The sequence below is a fragment of the Aquarana catesbeiana genome, linkage group LG06, assembly GCF_042186555.1.
Source record: "Aquarana catesbeiana isolate 2022-GZ linkage group LG06, ASM4218655v1, whole genome shotgun sequence".
Lineage (NCBI taxonomy): Eukaryota > Metazoa > Chordata > Amphibia > Anura > Ranidae > Aquarana > Aquarana catesbeiana.
Window position 1 is genome coordinate 311,182,404 of NC_133329.1, and position 16,854 is coordinate 311,199,257.

Below are 16,854 nucleotides of genomic sequence, written 5' to 3' on the forward strand. Positions count from 1 at the left end.
GACACAATTACTGAATATATACTGTATATATATATATATATATATATATATATATATATATATACAGTATCTCACAAAAGTGAGTACACCCCTCACATTTTTGTAAATATTTTATTATATCTTTTCATGTGACAACACTGAAGAAATGACACTTTGCTACAATGTAAAGTAGTGAGTGTACAGCTTGTATAACAGTGTAAATTTGCTGTCCCCTCAAAATAACTCAACACACAGTCATTAATGTCTAAACAGCTGGCAACAAAAGTGAGTACACCCCTAAGTGAAAATGTCCAAGTTGGGCCCAAAGTGTCAATATTTTGTGTGGCCACCATTATTTTCCAGCACTGCCTTAACCCTCTTGGGCATGGAGTTCCCCAGAGCGTAACAGGTTGCCACTGGAGTCCTCTTCCACTCCTCCATGACAACATCATGGAGCTAGTGGATGTTAGAGATCTTGTGCTCCTCCACATTCCGTTTGAGAATGCCCCACAGATGCTCAATAGGGTTCAGGTCTGGTCACATGCTTGGCCAGTCCATCACCTTTACCCCTGGCTTCTTTAGCAAGGCAGTGGTCATCTTGGAGGTGTGTTTGGGGTCATTATCATGTTGGAATACTGCCCTGCGGCCCAGTCTCCGAAGGGAGGGGATCATGCTCTGCTTCAGTATGTCACAGTACATGTTGGCATTCATGGTTCCCTCAATGAACTGTAGCTCCCCAGTGCTGGCAGCACTCATGCAGCCCCAGACCATGACACTCCCACCACCATGCTTGACTGTAGGCAAGACACACTTGTCTTTGTACTCCTCACCTGGTTGCCGCCACACAGGCTTGACACCATCTGAACTAAATAAGTTTGTCTTGGGCTCATCAGACCACAGTATATGGTTCCAGCAATCCATGTCCTTAGTCTGCTTGTCTTCAGCAAACTGTTTGCGGGCTTTCTTGTGCATCATCTTTACAAGAGGCTTCCTTCTGGGATGACAGCCATGTAGACCAATTTGATGCAGTGTGCGGCGTATGGTCTAAAGCACTGACGGGCTGACCCCCCACCCCTTCAACCTCTTCAGCAATGCTGGCAGCACTCTTACGTCTGTTTCCGAAAGACAACCTCTGTATATGACGCAGAGCACATGCACTCAACTTCCTTGGTCAACCATGGTGAGGCCTGTTCTGAGTGGAACCTGTCCTGTTAAATCGCTGCTCTATGGTCTTGGCCACCATACTGCAGCTCAGTTTCAGGGTCTTGTAACGAGTCACATGACACCGGGGAGGGAAAATGGCTAATTGAGCCCAATTTGGACATTTTCACTTAGGGTTGTACTCACTTTTGTTGCCAGCGGTTTAGACGTTAATGGCTGTGTGTTGAGTTATTTTGAGGGGACAGCAAATTTACACTGTTATACAAGCTGTACACTTACTACTTTTCATTGTAGCAAAGTGTCATTTCTTCAGTGTTGTCATATGAAAAGATAGAATAAAATATTTACAAAAATGTGAGGGGTGTACTCACTTTTGTGAGATACTGTGTATCACCTGGAATATTTCCTTATAAGTGTCGGTGGCTATATGTGTTGGAGTCTAATGGCACGAATATTATGAAGCCCACAGACTCCCCATCCTCCAAATCATAAAGGTATTCCCCTGTCTACACTATATCTTCCTAAGTGCTTTCATACTAGTCCAATAGAAAATAGAGATGTCTACGCTGCATGCACATTCATTTTGGACTAAGTTATTTGCCAAATGTTATTGCTGCCTGGATAACTCATTACACGGCCAGACAGCTTGCTTTAGTAGTTGTCTCATCTGCTGTGGCTACAGGTTTTGAATACAGAAAAGTGGGTGGATAACACCCAGTGTGGGAGGGTTTAACTACTCACTGGCTCACCTGTTGAGAAAAACCTGTAGCCCAATTAAATAAAAATAAAAAAACAGCTGTAGAGTACAGACTGTAGGAAGTAGGCAATATAAGACCCATGTCTATGTGTCTACATGCAAGAGCTACTGATAATTATACCTGCATTTATATATGACTTTTGACATATATTAGCCTTTAAGCCGCCACTCTACAAATCACGGCTATATTCAACTGATACCATTACCATCAACATGAACTTATGATTAATATCCATTTCAAAACCGTAACAACTTGCCTTTAACCCTTATGACTCCACTGTGGTTTCACTATACTACCGAGATATACCTAGACTGCGCTGTGATATACTGAAGGTTTTTTGAGCAACATGACACTATTCACTTTACTGGATACACAAGTGGCTGTCACGCTTATTAAAACATGTCAGATTATCTACTGGGGATCCTTTATTACCCTTGGCAACCATCGAGATTGTTTTTAATATTTAATTTTTTTCTTTAATTGGGCTACAGGTTTTGCCCTTTATTATTAAGTTTCCTTTTCATAAGCTATTGCGCACATGATAAAATTTAAAACTACTGACTGATTTACTAACTGCAAATTATTAAGGTACATTTTTTTATATATATACAAATAATCTAATTGTAATTTTTATTAAAGGTTTCACAGGTTAACTGAGATCTATGAAAGTATAGAGCGCATAGAAAGAATATATTCTCAAAGTTCTAACAAGTGGTCTAATATGAACTGGTCGGTATGAAAAGGGTTCCTGCTGTATCTATAATGTTCAGGTTGATTGGTCTGGTGGTGGGAAATTTCATGGGTTTTTTTTGCCAGGGCTCTGAGCTTATTAATTCTGACTTTTATCTCGGAGGTCTGAGATATTTTCTTATGATTCTGTGATTCTGACTTATAGTATCAGTCAGTGACTTATTGGGATTAATTTACTAAAGGTAAATAGGCTGTTCACTTTGCAAGGGAAGTGGAAATCAAGAGTTCCCCAGAGCTTAGTGAATGTGGTGACATTTCACCATGCAAAGAATACCCAATCATGTGCAAGGAAATAAAAAAAAAACATCATTTTTGTTTGCTCATGATTGGATGAAAGATGTCAGCAGAGCTTCTCCCCATTTACTAAGCGCTGGGTATAATTCTTTAATAAAATGCAACTTCCCTTGCACCGTGGACAGGTTATTCAGTAGTAAATCAGCCCATCAGATTGTGTAAAACAGAAATCACTCCTAACTGAAAAGAGTGGGTGTTTCAAATGTAATATGATCACTACATAGATCAGATTGGTATTTATGTAATATGCTAAATAATATAGAGCTGAGTGAAATCTAATTTACAGGCTCTTGCATATACAGGTATACAGAGACATTAACAAGCATATTCAAGGGTTGTTTAGGCTCAGACATTGTGGTTTTAAAGTGCAAAACCACAATCTACATGCTATAGACACGTAAAACAACATCTCTAAGCAGTACCCGCTATCACATTTCCTCTAACCCCTCATTACTTAGATTTGTTATGCTTTATGCAATGTGTAGTTTACTTGACCTATGTCTGTTTCTTGAAACCACAGAAAAGAAAGGAGCATCAGGGCTGTGTTCACTGGGGTTATTCAGTGTTTTTCATATATATATATATATATATATATATATATATATATATATATATATATATATATATATATATATATATATATATCAGCTGTATGTTATATATTTGAGATAGTTATTAAAAGAGCTTGAGAAACATTGATGGAGACCTCATTTATGAAGTTTTAAAGGCTTGTGGTGCCCATCACAAAGATGTTTTTTGAAAAGCCTTAATATAGTAGAACTTTTAATTTTCTTATTTATTTAGCTACTGTATAGTTTTGATACTTAAAGCTCGATTATGGGAAACTGTCTGTGGGAGAGGAGAAGCACCTTTACATACCTGAGCTTCGACTCCCCAGGAAGGCAACATTTCCAATGCGCTGGCGGTGTACTGTCCCTTAGTCACGTTCAATGAAGGGCTATTAATCCTTGCAATGCAGGTGCAGCCCCACTGCAAGAGATCATTTTAAAGTTTCCCAGAATAGGGTATCTCTGTAATCATTAATTGTAGAGCTCTATACTAGGTACCGGATTGGGTAGTCAGCCAAGCAAATGTCAGAGAGCCAGAGATAAACATAGTAGTACAGCAAGCAGGATCAGGAGCCAGAAGTAACGTCAGCCGAGCAAGTCTTCAACAGGAACGCAGGAGAAAGTCTCTGTGATGTTGACAAAGGCGAAGGCAGAGATCAAGTAAGCTGGACAATTTAAAGTAGGCAGGACTGACGAGCAGAATCAACAACAGCTGGGTAACTGTGGAGAGAGATGGGAGCTGGCAAATAGCCGACAGCTGAGCGGCCAGCTCAGAGAAGGAAGGGCTGAGCCCAGCCCTGACACCTGGTTATCATGGGTATTCTGTGGCTTCTATACATTCTGTGTTACTGACCCAAAACACTAGGTATGAAAGAAAATCTTCCTATAGCCACACATCTGAACAATTGGTTGGGGAAATCAACTCACTTTTTGTCCTTGAACCCAATGGTTGAACGAAAAAAAAAAAGACTCATATATGGGCTGCTTTAGACATTAGCAAATGCAGAAGAAAGAGTCAACATGGTGGCAGCCATCATGTCTCTCTCAGGAAAGGTTTACCTTAAATTGGAGTTCCTTCCAAAAGTGGAACTTCCGCTTATTTGTCTCCCCTCCCCCTCCGGTGCCACAATTGGCACCTTTCGGTGGGAGGGGGGACAGGATACCTGTCTTTGACAGGTATCCTGTTCCCACTTCCAGGGGTCTGCGCCGCGGCCCATGACGTCACCACGGGGCTCCATCCTCCTCCCCCTGTTGCCAGGCCAGTAGGAGAGAGGATCAGGGCCTCGTGCATGCGAAGTAGGGTTCCTGTAAAGCTACACTGCCGGGTTCCTTTACTCGCAATGGCGGCAGCAGCACCTGACAGCTGATGGAAATATCAGCTGCGGTGTCGACATCGCTGGACTCCAGGACATCTAAGTGTCCTATTATTAAAAGCCAGCAGCTGCAGTATGTGTAGCTGCTGGCTTTTAATTATTTTTTTTGGGGGGGCGGACCTCCGCTTTAAGCTGGCCATACCCTAGTAGATTTTCAAACAGACATTTGTACAAACATTCCAAGTAGATTCAATGACCCAACAAATGTCATTTGAAAGTCATTCAAAATTGAATTTGCTTTTAACATTCAATTTTAAAATCAATGAACTTTCCCATACAAAAACCACATACACAGTTAAAAATTTGCTTGTTCAAGAAAAACTTTGCATTCTGCTCCTACAAACTTTCTTGTCACTGTGGTTCACAATAAACATCGATTTGACCCCATTAATGATTAGAAAATCAAAGGAACGTTCTTAAAACAAGAATTTGTAAGGAAATTCTGCTAGTGTATGGCCAGCTTTAGAGATGTTTATACTGCTGTATTTTTTATGTGAAGTCACAGGGATCACAGTGCCTCTTGCACCATAAAATCTTGCTGTATTGGAAATATATACCAGCCATGATAGGAGGGGTGAGTATTAACCATTTTCTGTGCAGGAGGTACTTTTAAAAAATGTTCTCATGAATGAGTTGCTTCAAGGTTGGAGTCATCTTTGTTCATTGACATTATCCACACTGTAAAATATATTGTGCTGGGTCTACTCAAAATAACTGAGGCAACTATTTGCATCAGCTTTTTAAGTAATGTCCACTAAATTTATTTTTGTCTGATTCATTCGATTTTTCATGTTTTCACCTTTGTTGTTTTAAGTAAAGCCAACTCAATTTTTTCAGTTTATAGACCAGGGGAAGGCAACCTTGGCCCTCCAGCTGTTGTGAAACTACAAGTCCCATGAGACATTGCAAGACCCTGACAATCAGAGGCATGACTCCTGGAGGCAGAGGCATGATGGGATTTGTAGTTTCACCACAGCTGGTATGCCGAGGTTGCCTACCCCTTTTATGGACCATAGTGTTTTAAGTTAGGAATACATACCTTAACTTGTCTAGAACTATAGTTTTAAGTAAAGACAACTCAATTTTTCCAGTTTCTAGACCATAGGTTTAGGTAAAGCCTACTCAATATTTTCAGTTTATAGACCATAAGTTTAAGTTAGGAATAAATGTAATAACATGTGGTGCAAAGATAGAGAGGTTTCATCAAATATAATGCGCAATATCTCTGAAACCAAACCAGCACATACGTTCGCTTTATCAGCACAGATGCAGTGCAAACGAACGTTATTTTTGTTTTTAAATTTAAACAACATTGGGAGCAAAGAAAGGGCTTGATGTTACATAATCTGAATTTGAATTACAATATCTGAAAAACCGAACCAGCTGAAACATTATTTTTTTGTGGCACAAATCAGCACAAACAAATGGTATAATTGTTTTTAAAAATTGATAGAATGGGGTGCAAAGTTGGTGGGCTTTCATCTACTATTATGAGTAATAGCTCTAAAACCAAACGGCACAGACATTCTTTTTTGCAGCACAAATTAGCACAGATGCAGCAAAATAATGCTATCTTTGTTTTTAAATTTTAATAACATGGGTGCAAATTGGGTGGGGCTTGAGGTCACATAATGTAAAATTTAATATGCAATAACTTCAAAACAAATGGCAGAAACATTCATTTTTGTGGCACAAAACAAGATTTTAAACTATACAGTCGGCAGTCCCTCACCCTGCATCTTGGTTGCGTTCTGCCGAATGCAGTAAGCGCAAACTTTGTGTGCGCACAAGTAAGTTACAACTTACAATGCCGTTGCGTGCCTCAAATGTATGTGAACTGCCTTTTGCAGGTTTTCAAAGTACCAAAATACGTCAAACTCTTTAAGATTACAGCATCAAAACTGCGGTTGCACGTTTGGGCAAACATCTGCTTAAATTTTTGTCAAATTAAAAGATAATTTTTTAAGTAAATGTAACTCAATTAGAATATGGAAATGCACATACTTTAAAAGTTTTGTCTGGATTACTCAATATTATACATTGGTCAAATTTTGAATGAATGGACATCTCAGCCAATTGGCAGGGGTTTCTTGAGTCCCTTGGCCTGCTGGGAGAGCCTATTTATTTGGGTGGAGTCAGGTGATCGGGGTTCTGTGCCACCTGGATGGCTTTCTTGGTGGAAGTGTGTCATGTCCCCCTGGGCTGCTAGGACAGAAGCCTGAGGCCTATCCTGGGGACACCTGTCTGCTAGGCTGCCTGAGGCCTATCCAGGAGCAGGAGAAGCAGCGTAGGGTTGGGACTGCAGGATTGAAGTTTAAGCAAGTTGTGAAGGTTCAGCCGGACGGGGAACCAGTTGTGGTCGGAGGTAAAAGGGAAGCAGTCGCCAATAAGGGACCATCCACCTTGTTACCGGAGACCACTGTCTCTTAAGCAAGCTTAAGACCACAGCTTAAGCAAGTACCAAAGCAGTCTTCTCATCAGCCAGGGACAGTGAAGAAGTGGGAAAGCTTCAACGAGTGCCAAGCCAGGGACCCAGCAGGTTAGTGGGGGTGACGCTTGAGGAGTGTACAGTGGGATAACTGTGGAAGAGCTCAGGAGATCCAGTGATGATTGGATCGGGAAGTCTAGAGAGAGACTGGGAGCTCAGTGATTAAAGATCTACAGTGGCATACTGTGAGATAAGAGAAGAACTATTCTGTGTTACCAAGAGTTATGTGCAAATACCATTAGTGACTGTTACAAATTCAGTTGCCATAAGAGAGAGCATCCTACCTATACAGACATGGTCTCCGGCTGGAGGTCTTTCCCTGTATAGCTGTCTACCTATAGAGTCTCGGAGTCTGTCAATTATCATTGCATCTATTCAAGGGTGTCCTGGCTCTAACCCGCTCTCCCACAGTTCTTGTTAAGAGACAATAAATCTCTTGTTCGCATTCAAAAAGTATCTGGCGCCCATCATTTCATCTTGCATTACACCCACCATGCCTGTTCACCCACTCTACAAGGAAGGATGTCAGCTCTCCCTAACTCTGGATGTCACTATTAGGCTTCCAGAGGCCCAGGACCTTTGTACATTTTTAAATGTAAAAGGTGTGTTTTAAGAACTAATGAAAATTAGGTAAGGTACTTAAAATATTAAAGTAAATTAATTAACATTTATTTATTTGTTGAAAAGGATAACATTTTTATGTTAAAATTACAAGCCAACAGAATCATTTTTATCAGTGCATGGTCAGCATGGATTGGTTTGAACAATGATGGCAGCTCAGAGTTGACACAGTAATGTGAAGTTCTTAAATCTGTTCACAAATGTCTAACACAGACCACCCCCTTGGTGCAGTCTTTCACCTTGTGATATGCCACAAGATTAAAATGTTACACTCTGATTACTGGGGATGATGAGACTGATGAGATGCTCCCACCTGTCTGCAGCAGACTTTTGACATCATCTTAGCTGTGTGTCTATTCACACACGTAGCTGCGCCTCGGCCCCACCCCCTCAATCTCCTGATTGGCTCACTGGCTGTGATTGACAGCCGCCAAAAGCCAATTAGGAGTGGCAAGGCTCTTGTGGACATCGCTGGATCGAGAGGGGGCTCAGGTAAGTATTAGGGGAGTTGCTACACACAGAAGGGTTTTTCCCTTCATGCATAGAATGCATGATGGTAAAAAATGTTGTGTCTTTACAACCACTTTAATAGTAAACTTGTGTGTCAACATCCCTAGGCTGAAAGAGAGCCCTAGCTCATAAACATACAAGCCCAGGTGTATGTAACAACATTTAAAGAACCATTATAATTATGTTCAGACAATATTGACACCCCACTGGGGCCATATGCAAAATTTTCCTCCTTCCTTTTCCCTGACGCTGATCTGATTAAATCTGAGCAGCCCAAAGATCTCACATCTGTCTACATATCATCCAAACTTCAGGTCCAGGCCTAGCGCTTTTTAGAAATACCTTGTAAAAGATTGGGAAGTTTGATGTGATGCCTCTTTCTATACATGCTGTTAACTGTGACCTTAGAATGACAGAATCCTTCTACCCTTGAAGCCATTTCTTTAAATATTGTATTCTGCTGATTTGTTACTGAAGATCACAGTTTCAGCCTCTTGCCAGGAATTCTGAGATCCGCACAATACAGAGCTCTGTGTAGCTCTCTCTGAAACTTCCCTGCTCTAAATGATCTATTGTCCCTAATATCAGAACTTCCTGGTTATTGAACATGTCCCAACTCTTTATCAGGAAGTCTATATTTCCCCTACATCAGGCTGTTCTTAGGTTCCTTGACACGTAACACAGATCAGCATGTTGCCTGTTTCTATGCTGATTTAAAGGGAAATTATAATAGTTTTTAATTGTATACATTTTTAAACTGATGCTTTATATATTTCTGACAATTTATATGAAATTGCTCATAACACCACTATCGCAAATCATTATCGGTTTTCTAAATAGAGAAAACAGCAGAACTTATTTGCTTTCAGGTTGCCTCATTCTAATTGAAAGTCTGTACATAACAGTACAGCGAAAGTAGAGGGTGGTTTGGGGCGAGATTCTCCCCATTCATGTGGCTGGTTGACACCTGTGCACTGCTGCTCGACAGTTTTTGTTTTGTTTTTGTTTACTTTAGAGCACATGTAAAATTGTTGGGACATACATTAAATATTTAATGAGGAAAGGATGCATTTCCACCTTTGCAGTCAAGTTTGGAGAACACCTACTTTATATGCGTTATGGTCCCATTCACAAATAATAACTTAGAACATACAATTGTTGCTTTCCTTTTATTTTCTCTTTTCTGAAAGCTCAAAAACTGCAGTTTTCCCCTGCTATGTAATGTTAAGGAGGAGGCTTGGAAAAATGTGTTTACCATAATTAACCCTGTCTGTACTGTGCAGTTCTTATTATTAGTTGCAAACTTGGTTTCCCCACTTTTTTCCTCCACTTTCACTTTCAAATTGTTCATAGAAGCTTGCAGTCTGCCCAAAGGCCTGCTAACAAAAACTAGAAAGGTATTAAATATTTTTTCAAAATCATTTTTTGGTATGAAGTGTGGATAGGAACACAAAACGAAACAAATTTGACTGCAAAAGTGCCTTCCTGGCATTATAGAAAAACTGTATCTAGAAGTCCACTGCCAATTTCAACCTTCTACTCTTTTTGTATTTATAGGTGCCACCTGCAAATTTCAACACTGTGAGCATGGCGCAGATGATTGCCGGTAAGACAGAAACCCTTCGCACTGAACTGCAGGAGCAGCATGAAGCCAACTTCCAGCATGCCCTGGTGCAGATAAAGGACACTATAAGGGAAACAGAAGGATTGGACATGAAGGAAACCCTTCAGGACCAGATCCGACAATGGTTTATTGAGTGCAGGTAACAACACTTTCACTGTCAACAAATGTTTAGGTGAAGCATAATATAGATATACCTAATAAGATCTGGCAAGTAGAGCTTTGCTGCTGGTTCAGAAGCTACAGATATGTTATAATATGCTCATACTGACACAGTAGGATTCATATTTGGGTTTCTAATTCAGTGCTCACATTGTTGGGATGCTGGCCAAGTTTAGCTAGAAGAGGGCAATCAAGTCGTGTAGGTCATGGATCTGTGCACTGCCATGTTCATAATCACAATGAATTATGGAGACAAAAATACTAATATAGGTAGTCTGACAGTTTAACAGCCTTTACCACCCTCTAGATAGTAATTTTTGTGACATGTGTTACCCAACTGTATGCATACTGGCTCACTTTGGCCAATGCTAGAATGGCCCATGTTGGTTGTCTTGGCTCCTTACCATCTCAGGCTCACACATCATGAAGTCAGATATTAAAGATCCAAGTAATAAGTGCATGAACCAGCAAATACTGCAATATTCAGCCTTCTTCTTTATTTAAAGCTTTATGTGTGATATCTGAATCTAAATGGCGTTCCAGTAAAAGCTGTATGTCTCAGTGTTACGGGTCGGAATCAGAAGAGACATTTGTTAATTCACGCTTAGAAATGTCTGTAATTTCCTTTATCCCATATCTTAACCTCTAGTGTAAATAATGTTTCAGTATTGACTGTGGAAAGTAAGAAGTGATTGAGCTCTATCTATGACATCACCAAAGCCCACGGTTCTGATATTTTCTGGTTTCTCCATAAGCACAGGTTAGGAATTGCTTTTCTTAACAGCAGTTGGTAAGGTAAACATCTCTGACCAGTGTGAAGATAGTCTGTTCACCTAGAACTTACTACATTGATGTTAAACTGTAAATAATGATGAGGATGAATTGAGCTCTCATCAGCTGAGACAAGCAAATGATTTAGCAGGATCATAAAAGCTGCAAGTCAAACATTCTGTATAGAAGGGAATACACTAACTTATTTAAAGGAGATCACAGGCTGCTGTAACTTCAAAGCCTCGCAATGCAGAGATCCTCATTACTACTCTACTACATTCCTGGATATACACATACTTTTTGATCTGAGCAAAAAGTAGAATCACCAAAATAAAAATGTTACAACAATTAGGAATGGGAGCTGCTGGTATAATAAACTTAATTACAGGGATTTCTATATTTAAAACAGAAATACCAAGTGTTACACAAACTGAAAAGGTGTACCTTCAACTTACTTTGCACGAGTTTGCGTGTAGCTAACTGCTTTAATTAAGAATTTTCACTTTTAGTGGAAATACATGTTGTTCATTTGTACTGGCTTGTACTACATTGAAAATTCCTTTTACAATTATTTACTATGTCTTTTCTTAAAGTGGAACTTTAGTCAGAAAACTAAGTCCTACTAGATCACTTCAGGCTGGTCCCTTTTACAAGGGCCACCCGCTGACGTAACTGAATGACCCCGCCCTCCTCTGACAGCACATAGCGTCAGAAGGGGCGGGATCACTCGGTTATGTCACGGGGTGGCCCCACCCTTACATATATAACAGCTGTTGCAGAGAAAACACAGCAGTCGGCGAGACACCTCCCATGGACGCGGAGTATTTTTGTTTTTTTTTCTATGTTTTGGGTCCGTCGGTGCTGTGATGGAAGGTGGATAGACATCGCGGAACACTTTTTTTTTTCTTTTTTAATAAAGGGATTGTCAAAAACTATGTATTGTGGTTTTTACTTTTTGACACTTTTCTTGGTGAATGGGTAGGGGTACACTGTACCCCATACTCATTCACATAGGGTGGGGGGCTGGCATCTGGGGGCCCCCTTGTTAAAGGAGGCTTCCAGATTCCGATGAGCCACCCACAACCCCCACAACCACCGGGCCAGGGTTGTGGGGATGAGGTCCTTGTCCCCATCAACATGGGGACAAGGTCCTTTGGGGGGGACCCCAAAGTACCCTCACCATGTTGAGGGCAAGCGGCCTGCTATGGTTCAGGAGGGGGGGACGAGCGAGCATCCCCCACAACCACCGGGCCAGGGTTGTGGGGATGAGGCCCTTGTCCCCATCAACATGGGGAAAAGGTGCTTTGGGGTGACCCCAAAGCACCCTTGCCATGTTGAGGGCAAGTGGCCTGGTATGGTTCAGGGGGGGGCTCTCGCTCATCCCCCCCTATCCTGACCTGCCAGGCTGCTTGCTCGGATAAGGGTCTGGAATGGATTTTGAGGGGGGCCCCACGCCAATTTATTTTAAAAATTTGGCCTGGAGTTCCCCTAAAATCTATGCCAGACCAAAGGGCCTGGTGTGGATTTTAGGGGGGACCCATGCCATTTTTAAAAATAATTTTGCTGTGGAGTTCCCCTTAATGTTCAAACCAGACCCAAAGGGCCTGGTATCGACTGGGGGGGGGGGACCCATGCCATTTCTTTTATTAATACTGTCATAGGATTCCCCTGAATCACTTCAATACACTGTATTATATACTGTCCACTGACTGCACTGTGTATATATATAGATATATCTATATATATAGATATATCTATATATATAGATATATTATATATATCTATATATATAGATATATATATCTATATATATAGATATATATATATCGATATATATATCTATATATATAGATATATATATATCTATATATATATATATCTATATATATAGATATATATATATCTATATATATAGATATATAGATATATATATTATATATCTATATATATATATATATATACACACACTATACTGCCTGCACTGTATATATATTCCACACGGACTGCACTGTATATATATTTTATTTATATTATATATTAATACACTGCCCGTACTGTATATATAGTCTACACTACACTGACTACACTGTATATACTGTGTATATATATATATATATATATATATATATATATATACACTAAACTGCCTGCACACCACTAATTAACCTGCCTCTAGCTAACTTTTCTCATTCATAACACCATATACAGCTGCCATGTAAGCAGACTTATATAGTGTGGGGCGTGGACTTAGCCCCCTAAACCATGATTGGCTAAAGGCACCCTGCCTTTGGCCAACCAAGGCTCCCACAGCAGAGCGTGCTGTGATTGGCCAAAGCATGCGGGTCAGGTGCATGCTTTGGCCAATCATCAGACATCAATGCACTGCGATCTCGCAGTGCATTATGGGGCGTTCCGCGGCGCTCGAATTTGCCCCATAAAGTTTGGTATTCACCGAACGGGCGAACACCCGATGTTCGAGTCGAACTCACATTCAACTGGAACATCGGGCTCATCCCTAGTGGAATGTATGCTCCTTGCTAAAGAACATTATTTTTTATCAAATTGTTATGGGTAAAGTTCCGCTTTAATAAACTTTAATTTGACTAAAACAGAAATACAAATACTGTGAACATACAATTTTCTCCTTGGATTTTTACCAGGCAGTGTATGTAAAGTAATAAACGCTTAACCCCTTCACGGCGACAGTACACAAATATGTGGCCCCACTGGACTGGGCTTTTCTCCGTGGGGCTGCATATTTGCGTATATCCCTGTATGCTGGAAGCGTACTGCACGACACGCCCCCAGCACAGAGACCACTGTCTCACCAAGAGCCCTGGGCCCCGTTTTAACGATCAGAACCTGTAAGCGCCTGATTCTGAGTCACCTGTTTGCTGTGATAACCTCTAATTGGCTATCACAGTAATCAGTCACTGTGAAGCCTACCCTGTGTTTTTCATCTCTTTTTCATCTGTTTTTCATACATTGGATCTTTTTCTGTGCTTGCAAAGATAGAAAAAAAAAGTGTGTGTGGAAAAAAAAATATTAATAATAATATTTAAAAGAAATACCTAGATCAAGGTTTGATCCAGGTCAGCCCCAGGGTTAGTGTTTAGGTCAAGGTCAGGGTCAAAGATAAAGGTCATTGTCAGGGTCAGCAATTTTTTGGACAGGATTTTTTTTTTTCAAATTAGTATTAGTGTCAGTTAGTGTCCGTGTCAGTGGGTTTTAGATAGGATTAAAAATAAGCAAAATGTGCACTACTGTTTCTGGGCAGTACTAAGGGTACAAACAACAACTAACATGCACATATGTGGTATCGCTGTGATTATCAGAAGCAGGAAAGTTTATTTTGAGTTGTTCTTTGGTGGTAGGTTATTGTAGTAGCAAGAAATATACAGTTAAATTAAAAAGAACATTCTTTTTTACTATTTTGGGCCAGTTTTTCAGATAATAAAAAAAAATCAGGAGATATCTATTACCATTTATAAATAAAGTGAATGGTGCTGCGCTCTGAGCACCAGTGACTATTTATTTTTTATGGCTATGGATTGACCATCCTGGTGTTTGCAGCAACTAGTGTTGTTTTATTTTTTCTTCTTTATTGGTAGCATGGGAATATTATTTTTATTTATCTATTACCATTTACCACCAAATGAAAGTCCAATTTGTCCTGAAAAAACAAGTTATAGTCCATCTAGATGCACAAAGTAGTTGTGATGATATGTACAGTTTTATTAACACATGTCAAAGTTGCAAAATTGGGTTTAGGTATTAAAGGGGTTGTAAACCCTCATGTTTTTTCAGCTTAATGCATCCTATGGCAGTGACCTGCCCCCCAGCCCCCTTTTTACTTACCTGAGCCCTGTAATTCCCTCGGCGGAGACGCGCTTTCTCTCTTTGCACGGGGCCCCGGCTCTTGATTGGATAGATTGATAGCAGCGCTTCTCCTAGGGGGTTATCTGTTGCAAGGAGGAGCCACGAGAGCCGCTGAGGGACCCCAGAAGAGGATAATCGGGGCCACACTGTGCAAAACGAGCTGCACAGTGGATGTAAGTATGACATGTTTGTTATTAAAAAAAAAAAACACAAAGGTTTACAATCACTTTAAAGCAGAGTTCCACCCAAAAGTTCCACCCGCTTATCTGACTCCTCTTCTCCTCCATTGCCACATTTGGCACCTTTCAGGGGGGAGCAGGTACCTGTTTTTGACGCATTCAGAAATTGCAGCGCGCTTCGGCCATGCGCGGTAGGTGAGCAGCTGTGAAGCCAAGAGGCTTCACTGCTGGGGTCCCTTTCTACCAAGGAGGCGGCAGCACCCGAGAGCCGATGGAAACATCGGCTGGGGTGCCAACATCACTGGACTTCAGGACAGGTAAGTGTCCTAATAATAAAAGTCATTTAGGCATTAAGATTTGTTTTACCCTTAGGTGCAAAGTGGTTAAGGATCATCTTGGAATATAAGTGTTTCTAGCCAAGAAACTGCCATACACACCACCTAGTGTCCCAGTACCACTGATTACGAAGATTCTCCCTCCATTGCCTACATACTTAGGCAATGATAATATATGATCTATTCTAAACAAATATAAAGTTGCAATGTGGGGTTGAGCTCGATGCCTTTCATAAACTTCCTGAAGTGCTGGACAGAATTTATAGTACAGTATATATCAAGTGAACTGTCTTATCGGCCTAGTAGTAAAAGCCTAGTGGTAAAACCAAAGCACTCATTGTTTGAACATCAAGGAAAAGCACACATGGCAGTGAGAGGGGCAGTATGACCAAATAGGCCCTGGATTCAGGTAAAAAGGATATTCCAACACAATATAGGCTTCATCATCCAAAGGGGGAAGGGAGTAGGGATCAGTCATAGTAAGTAGCCAAACTATGTATCCCATTTATGCAAATCATACACCCTATGTGGTCCACTACAGTATTCAGCACCTGGGACTAAGGCTGGCCATACAGCAGGAACCGGGCCGAGATTCAAACCTTTAATGGGCTGAATGCACCAAGTTGATCGATCAATCAACTTGGGTACAACCAGCCTGCCAGATTTGTTTGCGATTATCACAAGTGGCTGCTATAGCCGCTAGCGATAATCACTGTCTTCTCCTGGCGGGGACGGCTTCCCCCGGCCCCCAGCCAGAAGAAGACAATAGCTCGGCAGGAGGGATTCCCCTGTCAACACTGTCTCTGTTGATGGGGGAATCGTGCAAATTTCTTTGGTTGCAAGAAAAGAAATTTTAATTTTAATGGCCTGCCTTACTCAACAAGTTACAATACACAGTAGCTGAGTATGTAGTTCAGGCTGGGTTGGGTACTGGGGTATAGCAATATGTGTGCTTCCTCCTTGGAAGATTAAAGTCAAACACTTTTTGCAGTGCTACCACTGTATTTTATGTGTGCTGATAAAGAATAAATAGATTTTATTACTATGTTGGTCGTGTGACAGCAGGGGCCTTGGGCAGAATATGAGGTCTTTACTAGCAGTGATCCAAGAAGAAGTTCCTGGTTTGAAATGAGGAGGGGTTCTTGCCTGCAGAATGTGGGGTTGCAATACCTGGCTGTCAATGAGGAGTTCTGCATTTATAATTGAAAGGAGGGAAGGGTATCTGACTCTGAATGAGGGTTGCTGACTATGCAAAATGAAGGCTAATACCTAGCTGTGAGTTATAGGTGCTATCTGAGAGATAAGGAATGATGGGTACTATCTGACAGATGAGGAATGATTGGTGCTGTCTAAAAGATGAGAAAGTGCCTGGCCCACGTTTGGCAATGGCCATATTTTACAAAG

At 40.9% G+C, this 16,854-nt stretch overlaps 1 protein-coding gene across 1 annotated transcript in view; it reads left to right on the plus strand.

Annotated features, from left to right (window-relative positions):
- DRC11 (dynein regulatory complex subunit 11) overlaps nucleotides 1–16,854 on the plus strand; it is a 302,548-nt gene that overhangs the window by 160,012 nt on the left and 125,682 nt on the right. Inside the window, exon 7 of the mRNA XM_073633646.1 lies at nucleotides 10,061–10,266. Coding sequence (XP_073489747.1) covers nucleotides 10,061–10,266 — 206 coding nt within the window. The remainder of the gene's footprint in view (nucleotides 1–10,060; nucleotides 10,267–16,854) is intronic.